The 17,423-nt window shown below is 38.5% G+C and overlaps 1 protein-coding gene across 1 annotated transcript; it reads right to left on the bottom strand.

The window, feature by feature from the left end:
* Positions 1-1,015: 1,015 nt before the first annotated feature.
* CCT8 (chaperonin containing TCP1 subunit 8) lies at positions 1,016-14,469 on the bottom strand. The gene is made up of 15 exons (XM_006209804.3): positions 14,315-14,469; positions 11,872-11,962; positions 11,071-11,150; positions 9,540-9,689; positions 8,887-9,067; positions 8,714-8,775; positions 7,632-7,769; positions 6,534-6,712; positions 5,775-5,841; positions 5,613-5,700; positions 5,405-5,520; positions 4,787-4,858; positions 4,545-4,709; positions 4,089-4,208; positions 1,016-1,241 (listed from the first exon to the last, which is right to left on the bottom strand). The coding sequence occupies exons 1-15, from the start codon at positions 14,372-14,374 to the stop codon at positions 1,164-1,166; spliced, it is 1,647 nt and encodes a 548-aa protein (XP_006209866.2). The 5' UTR covers positions 14,375-14,469; the 3' UTR covers positions 1,016-1,163.
* Positions 14,470-17,423: the final 2,954 nt, after the last annotated feature.

The following is a 17,423-nucleotide window of genomic DNA, read 5'->3' on the forward strand; positions in this document are numbered from 1 at the left end:
GTAATTTTTGAGCACAGATATTTGACCTTAGCAGTAGTATATAATTTGGGAGAAACATAGATGTAATTCTTCTGAGGCCACGTACTGTGCCTAAGCTGGGGTGTAGGCTGAATTCTGCACTCGTTCTGTGCAACTGTTACTCAACCCAAGGATGACATTCATGGGTATCCCCATAATGCCAGCATGCCAGGAAAGCCTGTCAGCTGTCTTAATAAATTCCTTTTTTGCTGTCTTAATAAATTCCTTTTTTGCCCAAGCCAGCCAGTGTTTCCAAGTGGCATACAAAAACCTGTCTAAACTTCTGGCAAGGTTCTTCATTAGGGTTTCTTTGACGTATCGCTCTTAACCTTTGAGTTTGTCTCAAAGACCCGGACAGCTTCCAAATTCCTTTGAAATACCAAAAATATATATATAATTTCAAAGTGCTATTCAGGGACCCTATATAACCAGCACATATAACAGCACACGTTCTGTAAAGTAAGTTAAATTAACTTTTTACAGTGTTCTTTGTCTTTTTCAGAACTCCGTTTAAAAACTGACTTGCTTGATTTATACGTCAGGAGATAGATATACTTTCACTTGCACCGCAAGTATCTTTGTGCTTTGCTACCAGAATATATGTGTTTTAAGTCAGCTATTCAACACATCATTCAATGCTATTGAAACAAGTCACTTCGGTTTTAGGGATTTTCAGAGTGGCGGGAAAGATACTCAAAATCTGGTCCAGGGACTGACAGACTTCCTACAGGCAGTAAATGTTGCATGCATTGCATTACCACTTGGTCTCCGTCACAGAAATTCAGCTTGGGCGCTCCCTTGCAGAAAGCAGCCACAGACAATACGTAAATACACAATCATGGCTGTGTTCCAAAAAAAACTTAAATACATGCCCCTGATAACTTATGTGACTTTTAACTTACATGACTTGCCGTAAGTCCCACAGCTAATTTCATTAACAAGGTTGAGACAAACAGATCATCTAAATCCAAGAACAGTGGTCCTCAGACAATGAGGCTTTGATAGTAACAACATGTTTATTGTATCATCCAGCAGAGGATACAAACACAAAACACTTCTTAATTTAAGGAGAATATGAAAACACCAGGCAATTCCTAGGGTACTACTACAAATACAACCTTCACCTACAGCAAAAACTAGGCCATTCAATCATTTTGGTCGTCATCCCAGTCTTTCTTCCCACTTGGAGGCTTGGGCCCACCAGCTGGTTTTGCCATGATGATCTGCAAAACAAAATCCACAAATATACTTACAAACTCAAGCTTCAGAGTGAAGAGAAAGAGTATTTTTCTAGTAGCTTAATTCAATACTAAGCAACCATCGCCAATGAGCAATCTGTTAACACATAGTGCATATGAAACACTAGCATAACGTTTGTTAGCTTCCAGCAGTGACAGTTTTCTGCCTTTGTGGACATTAACGGCAACTTAAAACTCACACACATGACTGAAGGGCATTCTAAAACACACACTTCAACAACCCAGCGAGCTCAATGTGAAAAATATTTGCATGCATCACTGGTATAAATCAGTCAGTTTGGCACCTGATTTGCTTTTTATATATGAGATTCATCTTGCCAACCATCTTTATCCCAATTTCCTTGCGGTTTAGGAGCTTTAGGTCCACCTGCTAGTTTTGCCATTATAATCTAAAATGGTCAATACATAAACATATCAACACAAATTTTCTAATACCTGTAAATGAAAACCATTCAAGTGCAGGAAGTATGTGTTCATAAACAAACAAACAAAAAATCCAAGCACCTAACTGCCTGGAAACTCACATGCCAGAAGCCTCTAATTTATCTAGAATGCACTAACCCAACATTTTCCAAGTATGACCACTTAGCATTTTTAAAGAATTTATGTTTGGGCCAAAAAAAGGGGAGGGTGGTAGCAGCTTTGGGCTCAAATAAATTCGGCATAAGTTCAAGTTAGTTGGCTTTCCTCAAAGAATTCTCAAATTCTGATATACACACTGAATCTCAAAAACAGATACAGTATTCAGTGCTTCTCAAATGTGTGATTAACAGATCTTTCTGTATAACATCAAGGGGCTTAGCTTTTGTCTGAAACACCACAAACCGAAAAATATCTTCACCACCACCTTCAATGGATTTCCTACCCCCTTTAAGAAGCTTCTTTCTTTCCTTAAACCTAAACCTGAAATTCTTCGAATAACATTTTAGCAACTGAGGGTAAATTCAGGCTGAATTAAAGGCATTAAGTATAATTTTAGAACCTAAGTATAGTTCAAGAAAAAAGTACCTAAAACAACAGTTATCAAACTTTAGTGGGCATCATAATCACCTGCAGGGCTTATTTAAAACAGACTCTGGGCCTCTCTCCAGTTTCTGACTCAGTGGATCCTGGACTCTGTATTTTTAACAAGTACTTAGGTGATGTCGACACTACTGACTTGGGGCCAATTTGAGAACTAGTGAAGCAAGCACTTGAAGAAAGATTAATCCAGCCCTACAACACTGTCCAGTGCTTAAAACTTGATGTACAAGTCCCTTTTCAGAATACATACAATACAAAATTAGGTACCACTATCTTAGAGTACAAGTTCATTATAGTAATACAAACTGGTTAGTAAGTCAGATGGGGTCTTCAGATACGTTATTTTGCACACAGAGCGCCAAGGGCACCTAACAATGAACATTCTCCTAGGGTAAAACAAAACAGAGCCCTCTCAATTTAAAATCAAAATTCAGAAGCACCTGTGTGAGCAGGGCACTCTGTTATTAACAATGTTGTCTTGCTTGGATAACAGTCAAAAAGTTCCTTAGGAACTTCCTCCATTACAATTTCTGTTTACTGCTTGCTTCAATCTACTTAGCTTCTCCTGTCTCCTTCTATTTTTGGTCCTCCTTTTTATTCTTAGCCACACGTTAACTTACAGAATAAACATTTCATTAAAGCTCCCATTATCTTTGTTTAAAACTCGAAAAACATATTCTTCCACTAAAAGCTATCTAATACACGGACATAAAAACACCCTACTAATAAATCCAGTACATGGACACCTGGCTTCTGTTTGATTATTTCCAGTGAGTTTGAACTGGATCTACAGTTCCATTTTTTATCATCTCACCTAGTAAAAAGTTCTTCCTTTACTGAAACGAAATTTATTTTGCTGTAATTACAACCAACCGGTCCTTACTATGCTGAGAGTAAGTCTAATTTCCTTTCCACTTCTATTTAAAATTCACTTCTCCCAGGATTAATTTGGTATGATTTTCATTTAATGGATTTATACTGTGTCCCTATAGCAATTAAAATACTACTAAGTATTTAAAAATAATTCATTTTAAAATAATCCCTTCTAGAATTTTGTAGGAAACTAGATTTCAGTAACTTTACTAGAAAACACATTTCGGACCATTACATAAGAAGGGCTGCTTGCACACAAACACCGCAATACCATGAGAGTGAATCTGACAACTGAAATGGCTGTGTCCTGGACAGGCAGTGTACACACAGGGCTATGCCAGACACAGGGACGATTCATGTCTTGGAGCACGATGACACGAGATTTCATCATGCTACTAAGAGTGACACATATGTAAAACTTATGAATTATTTATTTCTAGGGTTTTTCACTTAATATTCTTGGACTGTGGTTGACTTGTGGGTAAGCTGAAACCACAGGAAGCAAAACCACTATACTGTAGTCTGCAGTTTCTGCTTTGGGCTCTATGGCCCTTCCACATTCCATATTAATATTACACACTAGACTTCCTCTCCAGATTACTTGTACAAAGGGATTCTTAGGCTAGAAAGTCTTAAAAACTATGACTCTAAATCAGATTTGTTTTACCCATTCCAGTTCCCAAATGGCAAAGGATTCTTTCACTGGAAAGATCTTCATTTTTAAATTAGCTGAAATACATTCAATACTATATTTCTATAACAGAAGAAAAAAAATACAAATTCTCTTTTTTTGGGGGGAGGGCATTTCACTTTGAATAGAACAAAAACCGTGCTATGTTCTAGTTCCATGAGAATATACTTTAAACTATATAAAAATTAGTGTTTTTAAAGATCAAAATCTCACTTCTCACTCACCTGATCCACCCTAAGTACAGTGACGGCAGCATTAGTGGCCAGCTTAATAGCCCAGTATTTTCCCAGGTAAGTGTCCAGAACACCAGCTTCCAGCATGTCCTTCACAGCAGGAACTTCAGCCTGTCAACACAAAACTATTTTCATTCTTTCATGTTAAGTGTTTATGTGAAAATATTTATACTCAGTAATAGAAACACATGGCTACTTAAATAAAACTAGAACAAGTAGCCAGGAAAAAGCACTATCCTATATACACTATAAAACAAACTTGACTAAAACAGAAGGAAAACTAACATTCTCTGTTGGACAAACTATATAAAAGCTAATTGTTATGAAAATCATTTGCTTACAAATCAGAACATCTTCTGATTTTCCTTTCAAGCCTATACGTCTATTTTTAGGTTGTGGATTCCCAAAACAAAATAATCACAGAGTTGTTTTCTTTTTTCCAAATACCTCAATATCTAATCCAACATTTTTATTTCCTTCTTGATGTACTGCGTAAAGTTTAGAGATTACTTCATTGGCCTTAACTCCAGAGTTTTCTGCCAGTGCCCGGGGAATAGCTTCAAATGCCTCAGCAAACTTCTTAATGGCATACTGTTCAAGTCCAGGGCATGTCTGAAACAAAAATGTGATTACCGAATTTTATTCAAGCAAGGACAAGAAACTCAGTTTATACAGAGAAAGCCATATACCTCTCCATATGACGTGATCTGTTTGGCTAACTCAATTTCTGTCGCTCCACCTCCGGGTACAAGACGTTTATCCTGTAACATGTAGTTTAAAAAAAAAAGTCACTAAGAAGCAGTTTCCAGTTTCCTCATCTTTTTAGATTCTAGTACTCCACCAGACTAGTTTATAATCAATTACAAGTTTTATAAAATTCAAATTCCATAAAAATGGAGTGATATGGACAAACAGTCTTAATGCACATAATGTCCGGTATGTGAAAAAGGACCAAAGACAGGAATGGGACCATCACTGCACATTATCTGTATTTCCACAAATGCAGCACTGATGACAGTGCTGAAGCAACTGCAGGTACATCATCACAACTGAAAACTACCATAAACTATCTCTTTAAAATAGTTAAAAAAAAAAAAGGCCTTGATTTGCTGTTTATTCCTTTGTATGTTTCATTTTAGAAAACTATCATATTCATCAGCAACGGACATTTAAATGCAGTCTTAAGAAAAAAGATGCTTTGCTTTACATAAGCCATTAATTTTTTCATTTGAAATTCTAAGAATGTTCAGCAGGCTGCCAGCTGTGTTTCTGAGGACTTACAAATTAAGGCTACTGCTAATACTGACCCTTGTGAGAACTTTGAAGGTATTAACACCATCATCTACAGCCCTTTCTACATCATCCATCAGATTGTCTGTAGAGCCTCGAAGCACTATGGTAGAAATGGCACCATCTTCCTTTTCTGTTAATAAATTAAATATATTTGGAAATTAATGAAAGAAAACAAACACCCCACACTTCACATACTACATGTATCTTACCATTACTACTTACCATGCTTAAAAACCACCACCTGCGTATCTCCAACCTCTGAGAGGTAAACACTGTCACAACGCCCCATTTCTTCAAGGACAGGAGGAGTCTGTGAGAAAATGACTCTTGTAATAAAAATAGTTCAAACAGGTTCAGCTATCTTTTAATACCCAGAACACATACCAATCTAGGAAGAGCTGTTGCACCAACTGTTTTACACAGTCTTCTGAGATCCCATTTTGAGTTCAGCCTTTGAAAAAAAACAAAGACCTTAATAGATGTTTTATTTCCATGAGAATCACAGTAAAATGCAGAGATTAAACAGGAAACTGTACACTGGGCCCCAATTCACATTCTTTCGACCCTGACGGTTCAAGCTTAGAATAGGCCTGGACTGCACTGTGCAAATCCAGTCACAGGTGTTCATGGCATTAATCTAAAAATTGGGAGAGTTCAAGTCTCCATAGGATGTCAAGCTTATAGTTCTAAAACACTAATGAACCCTGGTACATAGGAAATTTTTGCTTTACTTTGGGCAACTGTGTTTTGTGAGAAAGCAAACAGCGATTTACTCTGCACGTTATACTAGGTTATAGGACAGGTTGGAATGGGTATGGATTTAAAGTTATGTTCCTGACCCCACGCTCTAGCTGACAGTGTGTATCAGGCTTGTGTCTGGTCTCTTAGGCTTTTCCTCTTGCCTGGAATGCTCTTCCCTCTTCAACTAACATCTGTTGACTGGTCCGTCAGCTCTCAGTCTAAATAAGTTTTCTCAGAGGTGCTTCCTGTCCCCCTAGACCAAGTTAAGTCCTCTTGCCATGTGGTCTAATACATTATATACTTTCCCCTTTAACAGTCCTCACGGTGTGCTGAATTTGTTCAGTGTTTCACCACCCAAAAGCTATTTACAATCTAGGTTAACAGAATGCCTCTCTCTCTTACCTCACCAACATGATATTGTATTTGTTTGCGCAATGAAGAGCCATGTCTGCCACTTTGCCACCTGTTACTACGACGTTTGCACCAGTATCAGCAATCGCTTTGACTTGCGCATCCATGAGATTCTCTTCTCCCTTGCTGAAGTTCATCAGTTCCTCAGCAGTCTTTATCAACACAGTTCCCTAGCAAAACAAGAGAGGATTTTCTTTAAAAGCCATCTCACCACTCTGGGGTTCAAAGTCACAGAGTAACATTTTACTAAAGAAATAGCTTAAAGATCTGGGAGGAAACATGAAGATAAATATGCACATATTACAAAGCAGAATACAAAAATCTGTGGAATTAACAGAAATTCTGCTCACTCCTAGATCAACTCTCCCCCAACTCCCAAAACTGGTACACCTGCTCTCTGACAGGTACTTTGGTGGAAAAACTGGAGAAGTACTGCACTTTTAGATACATGAGGCAGGTGTCCCGGCACATGTGTTTTGATAAATGTCAACTAGTACCGAAGCAACTTCATAGGTCTCAAACATCTTCTAAACTGTTCACTAAATGACCAGCCCCATCCCTCACCCCAAGCCTGTGAAACTTTTAAAACCATCAAAACTCAGACTTCAAAAACTGCAGGGATAAAATCAGCAGTGACCTATAAACGTATATATCAAACTTCTTAAAATGTATTTTTAAAAACAAACTTCAAATTACAAGTTATTAACTTCAAAGTACATTACCATGTTTCTGTTTCAGGATGCTACAGAATTTCAACATTTTAAAAAATATTTTAATGAACAGCACAAACACTTATATTCTCTTCAGTGAACATTTAACTTGCTCAATATGTAAAACTAGAAGTCAAGAGCTGTATATTAGTATATAAATACTGCCACCACCTAATGTTTCAAATTTTTATTTAGTATTTGAATTAGATATTCAAATACAAGTCTGATTAAAAACATACATAACCCTGCACTTTTCAATAATTATGTGGTATTCACTGGTTTAAGAGTAAACTCTACCTCAAAACTTACTTTAGAATCAAAACTACCTGAAAGAGCAACCTCAAACTTTTACTGCTTCAAGGTTTTGAAACCTACATACCTTAGTTTCCGTTATCATGCCATCAAAAGGACAAGAGTACACTGCTATTTTTGCATCTTTGACAGATGTTATATCACCTTCAGTTTCCTTCTTAAAAACCATGCCATGCAATACTGAAGAGGAATAGACACCAGAGCCCTAAAAAGTTGGGTAACAAAATCACCAATGATTTCATGAAAATAACATCAGGGCTAAGTTGTTGATTCTGCATGCACCAAAAGTATTTGTTTTTAAGTAAGGTAAAACACCAAGGCGGTAACTCCTGGGGATGAGTGGGGTGGTGGACACAAAGCACAACAGTTTGCTCAATGAAGGAATCACTGTGGGAATGAGCCACTACTATAGTTGGGGGTCCTTCAGTGTATGGGAAAGAATAAAAGCCAGAGAACAACTGCTCTAAGCCATTCATTCACCCAGTACTTGGTGCTGCTATACCAGGCAAAGCCAGTCCTGGGGACAGAACAGAGATCAGAGCCAAGTTTCTGATCTCACAAGCTCACCATGTACTGGGGAAGGGGAGGTAGGATATGGAGAAAGTCAGAAAACACAAAGCATGTGTATAAACACATACGCACTTATAGCTAACAGTTACTCAGGCTAAACTCAGCTACACTAACTTAATTATCACATATCAATGCATAGCACCACTAAAATGACAAGTTTTACTGTATCAAGCACAGACATTTTTATTAAAACCATACTCTTATACTCTTATTTCACTACTAAAAGTGTGAATTTTATTATTATAGAGCAACAGAACAATTTCCATCTCATTGAAAACTGCCTTCTAAGCTGACTGTTATAAGTCAGCATATACAAAGAATGCAAAGTTACTGTTTATGTATTATTCTCAACCTTCCAGCTGTCATGGAAAAATGATTTAACAAGATCATACACTGATATACATTTAAATTTAATAGTAGTATTACAACCTAGCAATAGAGACCCAAAATGTCACAATGAAAGCAGGGAGTCCTAAGTGTCTAAGACCTACAAGGCAAAATTTAGATTAACAGATTTGTTTTTTGGGGGGTGGGGAATTGGACATATGCAGATAACATAACTGCATTTTCTAAACTTACCAAAATCTTACAAATTCTGATGTTATCAACATTGAAATGGCCGGAATCAGGAAAAATAGATACTGTTAAGAAAACAAGATGTGTCAAAGATGTACTGGAATAAAAGACGTAACATCTTAATCACATTAAGACACTTTTATTTTGGATCTTCTCATTTACTGATATTTACTCACCACATGCCTGAGCAATAAGCTTGGCCAGAAACACTTCATTACCATACTGTTTACTCATCACGGACGTATGAAGCAGAGATGCCACTTCGTCAACATCCCGAAGATTTTTTGCAGAACAACATACTAAGTCAGGAAGAATCTCATGGGCTTTCCTGCAGGCTATTTCATAACCTTCTATGACCTTAAATGTAAAGAGCAAAAACGTTTCTTCAAAAGACATAATTTTGACATGACTTAGCGTAGCTTATTTTGGTAACCCAGTGAATACGGTATTTACTTTCAATATAAAAAGACATAGCATACGTCCAGAGCAACATTCACAGCAGAGCCTGCTAGTTAAGAACGCAGGCTTTGGAGACAGCCTAAATTTGAATCCTGTCACTTACTAGCTACTTGAACAAGATTTTTCTACTTAAGACTCACTTTTCTTATCCAAAACAAAATGGGATTAATTTTAATAGGCCTCACTCATAAAGTTCTTGTAAAGAAAGAATGAGATACTGCACGTTAAGCATATGCACTACAATGCCTGGCACAGAGAAAACTGCTCAATATTAGCTATTACACCATAGTAATGACTTTTATTTAAATTTGAAACAATAGGTACATATACATAGGCAAAAATAAAACAAGAGTATAACACAAACACTTGCCTCTGAAACTGACAGGCCAATTCTCAACAGCTCTTCAGCTAACTCCAGAAGAGCTCCAGCAAAAACCAGAACAAAGTTTGTGCCATCCCCAACCTCCTGCTCTTGCATGTGAGAGGCCATTACTATCATTTTTGCAGCAGGATGCTGGACCTGGTAGAAGGGGTATGAATTTAAATATCAAGTTAAAAATTTGATCTCCCAAGCAATATAGATTTGTTCATTTCCATTTGTTCTTAAATTAATAGACTCCAATCTCCCTGTGGGCCATGTGATGACACTGCTACACACTACTTACAGTGTGGTCACCAGAAGACAGTCCAAGTCCTCCTATGTCTATCAGCACAAAAGCATCACTATATATAAAAATAACTTCAATGGTCACTTTTTTTAATGGTCACTTTTTTTAATGGTCAAACATCCAGTATATACATCTACATACGTAAAGTTTAGAACATTATTGTATGTTCACTAAATTAAAAACAAAGTAATTCCAACCATTATATCTAAGGCATTTTCAAAAAAAAAGGCTTCAGAAGTGCTAAAATAGATGACATTTAACTTGGTCAACAAGTCTCAAGTCTATGTATATTCCCATCATAAGGGGTTATCAATTACGATTTTAAAAAAGAGGTATACAAAATATTTCTTAAAAAAAAGTGTATCAAAACTTTAAATGGCCTTTCCTTAGGAGTTAGATGCTTTTTAATAAATAAGGAGTAACAACTGATAGGAGTGAGAACGAAAAAACTGACACTACAGTTTGTTATGAAGACGATCTCCCTGTCATATTTGCGTAACACATGTCCTGAGAACATCACAGACTACAGCATTAACCTTCACCATGACAAGCCCCTCCACAAATATCTAGTGGAATTAAATTTGCTTTGCTCAACATTATTAAAGATTATAACCTATCTGCAGAGTTTTGTTTAAAAGGGTTAAATTCTGGTGCTTTAAGAGCTAAGTTCAGGGAAATTCTGGGAGGTGGAACATATCCTCCAATTACAAAGCAGCTGGCTGACGAATGGTTGTGTGTGTGTGTTCAGATGCCAGACTGCCCTCCTCACTCTGCTGGCATTATCTATTCTGCAGACTCTATAACATCAACACTAGCAGGTGAACAAAATTCCACCAACTGTTTTATTTTCACAAAGACAAACAAATGGTTTAAAAGAGAAACAAAAAACCACTATTTTTAAGAACCAGTTGTTTCTACATTATGCAATAATTTACTCTAGCGTCATTATACAGAACAAAACAACATTCAACTTGATATGATTATGAGCAAATATACTTTTATCACAAGTCTCTAGATAAATTAGTAATTTAGGAGGTTTTCTTTAATTTGAGTTGCTAGAATGTTACACATAAAGAGGACTATAATTAGGAAAATCTGTATAATAAATTGTCAAGCTGAGGGGAAAAACCATTATTATCCAGTCTGAAATAAGAAGTTTCTATATGTTAAAATATACTGAATTTTTGCTGTCACCAAAACATTTCTTGGCTTAAAACAAAAACAAAAACTTACTTCTAGCTCTCTTAAAATAGTTGCTGCATCATTTGTCACAAACAACTTCTCCAGGTGGTTGATAACCATTTTGTTCATTCCTTAAAAATAAGTTAGAAAAAGAAACCCACTATGATTCAAACCCTTCTCCAAATACCCCAGGGAAATCTAGTCAAGAAGTGTAACTCTGTATCCATTCCTTAAAATAACCCTGTGAGAACTCAACACATACTGTCCATTCTCCAAGATGAACTCATAGCCCTACTGCTTTCCCTGATCGCACAGCTGTATTACTTCTTCCCCTTTTAATCTATTACATTGTTTACTAGGGAGGATGCCAATTTTGGCACATTTTTATTTGATAAATACAAATTATATTAACATGTGCAAACACCAAAATAATCTACTTAAAAGTATATTTACTTTTTTGCTTATTCCATAAATCTGTTATCAAGTAATTCAGTTGACGGTAGGAGGCAAGACAGAATTCTTCTCCCTTAAATTATTACATAAGTTCATGTAAAAGAACTGTTCCACATCTGTAACAATAAACATTATATATTATCTCAATGGGGAAAGCACTGTAATTTTTCTACCCTCTCAATATGACAAAAAGTAACATTCTGATTCCCACTTTTCTAAAAGGATCTGAATTGCTGATTAACGATCCCTGTACTGGTGTCACCGAACTATGAATTTTCAAAGCCATACTGCATTATGGCTAAAACTCAATTTACACATAACACCCCCAGAATAAGTCTGAAAGAGCTAGTAAACAAAATTCTCTTATTGTATCTCTTAAAACATGAATTAAGAAATTACCATTAGGCCCGTATGCTGTACGAGTTGTCTGAGCCAGCTCCTTGCAAGCCTGTATATTTCTGTACACAGCCTCTTCTAATCCTGAAAAATGCTGTAAAACAAAACTTCTGATTAGACAGGACAGTGAAACACAATTAATTCTTCATCTGTAAAACGGGATAATAAAATAGTACTTGCCTCAGAGGACTGTTAAGACTATTAAGCAAGACTTATGTATGTAAAGCATGGTGACTGGTATTCACAAATGATCCAGAAATGTACTCACTATTTGAACAAATAAAAAATGACATTTTTAGGGACCATGGGTACCTACTTACACATTAAAACACAAAGACGGTAATTTTTTAAAATGTAGTGAAAACTGCAAGGGAAGAGTGCTAACACTGATTAAAGAAGGCATACGAGCTATTAGAGAGAAAAATACCTTTTCAGAGATTATCAGTACTTTCAAAAGTTGAACTGCGGTACGAATATTTACTGTGTTAGAACCTGAGCACTGTAAAGCCAGCAGTTCTATAGTCACTGGGAAGTAATGTATCTGTCCCATAAATGTTTAGGGACTAAAGCACACAGATTCTGAACACTCTCTTGCAACTGCAACACAATTCCAACGTGTACATTTTTCTAGAGCTGCTTTGCCCAATATAGTAGCCACTAGCCACAAATGGCTATTTGAATTTTAAGCAATTAAAGTTAAAAATTCATTTCTTCAATTACACTAGGCACAGTTCAAGTGCCCAGAAGCTACATGTGGCTAATGGATAGCATATATCGAACATTTCCAGCATTGCAGAAACAGACAACACTGTTACGAAGTGTAAGGAGTGTCTTTTTAATAGTCATAAAAGGGACTGTGATCCAAACAAGGTTAACAATCACTGCTTTTAGAAGTGTTTTCAGAGCCACAGGTGAGCTCCAGCATTTAGCCTGACCTTCTGCCTTACATCATTGTTTTCCTCTACCTCCATTCTCTGAAGAAGTCACCTCTGATCATAAACCAGACCCTATCAAACCCTTCAACTATTTCCCATCACTCTTAGGATAAAATGTAAATCCCTTGTCAGGTATACAAGCCCCTAAACACTCTAACTCTGACCTACTGATATAAATTCATCTCTTACCATTCCTGTCTTCCTTTGGTAAGCTTCATCTTCATCACCTTTCTCACTGTTGTCTTTTAAGAGGTCAAAGTCATTCCATCTTCAGGGTCTTGGTGCTTACTGGTCCCTCAGCCTGGAACACTTCTGCCTTTAATCTTGGCTGTTCTGCTACTAAGCACCAGGCTGAAAGTTCTTTCCTGAAAATTGTTCTATCTGCAGCAGCACCGCCCCTCCTCCTTTTTTTTTTTTTTTTGGAGGCAGACTCTCTTATTTCCTTTCATTATTTGAAATCACCCTTCTTGTTTATTTGATCATTTACTATTTCTGCCTCAGAAGAATAAAAACTACAGAAAGTTTTCAGCCTGACTTAAAAAAAGTCAACAAATATCATTTTAATCAAAGCCTTTTCACCAATATTTGCGCTAACTCTTGTTATTTACTACACTCATGTTATCCCAAAAGTGCATCCTTCCAACAAGAACCTAGTTTCCTAAAATCGATACCATAATTGGAGCCATACCGATGGCTTTAAGCAAGCACAGAAAATCTGGGAGACAAAGAAACACAAGAGATACATTTCTCAGTAGTGCTTTAAGATGTTTTTTCAAAAACCATGCCTTTTAAATTACGTTCCAGGTCTCCCCGTAAAACAAAGCAGTTTTATTTAGGCCAGGATATCACTTATCCTGTGGTTTACAACTCTGGTCGTTACAACTCTTTTCGTCCAGCTCCTCAATTTAAAGATGAAGAAACCAAGACCCAAAAGAGTCAATTTTACACCAAGCTAGCTAACCTAAGTTGGGACCAGAACCCATTCGGATTTAACTAGTGTTTCTCCTGCTATAATGCACTACTTCTGCAAATTAAATGGGGGAGCCCTCTGCTGCTCATTTGGAAAGAAGCTGCCAAGTACTGGTCCTTGGCCCTCTCCTCTCCGGACCACCGACTCCGTGAACTGTGTTAGTCGGTTTCGCAGTCCCCAAAGCAGGTTCACCTGGTTCACCCTCACACTACCCTTCAGGTTGGTGAGCTTCATCAGCCCCGTTTTAAGGAAGGAGGGAAAATGCACGCGAGGCCTTACCCCAGTCCGGCCAGAAAGTATGAAACGCAAACCCTGCAGCCTCTTCCCTCCACCCTCTCCGGGGTAGGTAAAGAACCGAAAGGCCCGCGGGCCTCCGCGGCCGAGCCCCCGCAAGAACACCTCCCTTTCTAGAATCTTCTCTCCTCCGACCGCTGTGCCGGGGAGCACGCCCGGCCCGTTAGTAGGCCCTTCTCCTTCACTGCGGCCGCCCGCAGCCTTACGCCGACTCTCCCACCTCACTCCCGCTTCCTCCCTTCCTTACCTTCGCTCCTTCCTTGAGCATCTGGGCAAAGCCCGGGGCCTTGGGGACGTGAAGCGCCATGGCCAGTCTGCAAGGAGCCGCTCACGCGCCCAGTCGGAAGACGCCGCAGGAAGCGTGGGGCGCGCACAGCCTCCTGGGAACGTAGCGTACGGCGGCCTCACGCTCCTCCTCTCCAGCCGGGCCCGCCCCTTCCCCTAGCCGCCTGGTCTGAAGCATCGCGAGAAGTAGCAGTTCGCGCCGCCAGAACTGAATTGACGATCCTCGATCTGGTCGATCGATCGGGCGGGTCGCGGGGCTCGCCTCCCGTCTTCCGGCGAACGCGTGCTCAGGCTGTCCGGCCACAGCGGCTCGCTGCCGGTTTTTCTCTTTTCCTGGACCCTGCGGTTGGGACGTTTGTTTTGCCAGTTCTGACTTGGAAGCTAAGCCTTCAAAGATTAACTTCCGTGTAATCTTCCAGATCCACCCATATTATTAGGGCTGGTGTTTCCCTTCCCCCTTTTTCTCCGAAGCAGAGCAGTTGTCTTCACCCCCCTAAATCTGTAGGTGGGCTTCGGCTGTGACTTGGGCGCTGTGGGGAGCGCTGGGGACTTGAAGGTGTTAATTAAAATCTGTCAGGGTCACTGCGTACTGAGTGCTCATACGTGCCAGGCTCTGTTAATTGCTTTACGTGCGGTATTAGCTAATGGTCAGTCGTAACGAGTTAAATCTGATTGCTTCCAGTTGATAGAAAGGGAATCTGGAATTTAAAAACGGTAATTTGTACAAGATCATAGCGCTAGTCATGTGAAAGCCAGGGTTCATGCCCAGATTAAGATGCACGTTGTAAACCTAATTATATTACTATTTTCTGCTTTTTTTTGGACATACTAATCCCTTTTACTTTACCACAGATCTTTAAAACCTGACCTCTGTGTCTTCCCACATCAACATGTGGCTGATTTCAAAGTGACTGAATGTTAGTAGAATAATTTTAAGAATGATTTCACGCAGAGAGTGTGGTACTAGCTCAGTGGTTGAACGCATGCTTAACATGCACGAGGTCCTGGATTCAGCCCCCACAGTACCTCCATTAAAAAACAAACAAAATCATTCCTAAAAAAAAAACCAAACAAACAAAAAGAATTTCACACTATGAAAGTAACCCACTCTCTTTGTAGAAGATAACATGAAATAAAAAGCAGAATGTTTGGCTTGACTTTTGTTCTTGGGTACTTGCAAATAACTTATTTTCCTTAAATTGGGACAGATTTAATGTGCCTTAAGGAATAATCATATGTGTCAAGTGTATTATAGGTTTTCCAGTGAGCACTTAAAATACATAATTATTAAAATAAAAAACTACTTTTTGCTACTTCAAATCAAATGGTATGTGAACTATTTGTTGGAAAACATTACAAGAGATCAGTGATTCTCAAAGTGTGGTCTGGGGACAACACAAGATCTCATGGATTAGATAAGAAACAAGTAAAAATTCATCTAACTCAGCATTGCTTACAAACATAATCAACACAAAATAAAACTGAAAGGGATTAAAAATGAAACGAAATCTTGAATCATAGAAAATAACCTGAATATAAAACGATAGCTGAATCAAGTTTCCATGGAAAGTTTATAATAAACAAAAATTGATCTTAATTTTAGTAAATTAAAAAGGAAAGGATTGAAATCAAAATCTTTTTGGTAATTTATCAAGAATAACATTGATTTAAGTGCTAAGAAGAATGGTTTTTAGATGGAAATTCGTTGATTTTGTATTGTTTGGGTTAAACTGTGTATTCATAATTACAGAATCACAGCATCGTGGGCAACATTTCCAGTGGATCCAAATAGTAGGTCAAGTATTCTTCGCCCAGAATAGAAAATAAGTGCAAATCCTTACTGTGGCTTTGAGGCCTAGGTTCTGGTTCCTGCTTCTCTCACTGCATCTTTGCCCTCTTGGCCTTCCTCTCAGTCTTTTGGTCCCAGTAGCCTGAATAGTTCATCCTGTCTTCTGCCTAAGGGTCTTAGCCTCTGCTGTTCTCTACCTAGAATGCTCTTTTATCCCTTTTTGGCTGAGTTAGTTCTACTTTAGTAAACAGACACTTCGGCTATAAAAGCTTCAGTGACTCCCAAAGTCATTCTCACAGCTTCTGTGCTTCTCCTTCAGAGCACTTAGCAGAATTGTAATGACTAAAAAATTAGTTACCATTTTTCCCAGCTGGTAGGATTGCATGGAGTAGAGACTTAATGGATGGCTGAGAGCGTGCCCAGAGAAGAAGACCAAAGAATCGAGAGATGAGGTCTCTATTTGTCCCTTGCAGATGTAGGTGCTGAGAACCAGAGAACAACACAAAGCAATCAAGAGGGTTTTCCCAGGAGTTTGCAAAAGGTCTAGGAGTCACACAGTTCGGTCCCTAGCATTCTCAATGCTCACAGTGAAAGGGAACGGGACGCTGTGGCTCCCATCACCAACCCCTGCCTCTGGTTTATAGAAAAGCTGAAGTCTCCCAGGCCTCCCTGTGTCATAGAAGAGCAGGCTCAAGCAGTTGATTAGGACAAGCCTGCAGACAGTGGGGGATGGCAACGACTCTGAACACCTATCTCAACCATTAACTGAGATTATTCTTTCAATGTCCCTCAAAACTTTCATGGCTGAAGAGAATTTTTGGAGATGGCTTTTTTGGAGGGGATGCTGGTTCCACCAGATGGCAGGCATTCTGGTTAAAAGCAACTTTCCTTTTTGTTGCCCCCAGGCAACAAAGCTGTTGCCTCCAGGATCATACCCCTGCCGCTTCCTCAAATTGAAACAAATTACTCTTAATCTAAGTCTCTGGAGGCAGCTGCAGAGAAGAAACAAGAACTAGTTATGTAAAGGAAAAGCCCAGCTGGGCTAACAAGCTAAGTCACAAATCTAAGTGCAACAAGTGTCGGATTACTGATCTGAGTTCTGCTGGGCTAACTCATAAATCTGAAGTTTAGTGTCAGTCTATTGGGCTAACGAGCTCAGTCACAAATCTAAGTGTGATAAGTGTCGGTTTACTGATATAAGTTCTGCCGGGCTAACTTGTAAATCTAAAGTTTAGTGTCAGTTTACTGGGCTAACAAGCTAACTCGTAAATCCAAGCTCAAC

The sequence above is a fragment of the Vicugna pacos genome, chromosome 1 (assembly GCF_048564905.1).
Source record: "Vicugna pacos chromosome 1, VicPac4, whole genome shotgun sequence".
Lineage (NCBI taxonomy): Eukaryota > Metazoa > Chordata > Mammalia > Artiodactyla > Camelidae > Vicugna > Vicugna pacos.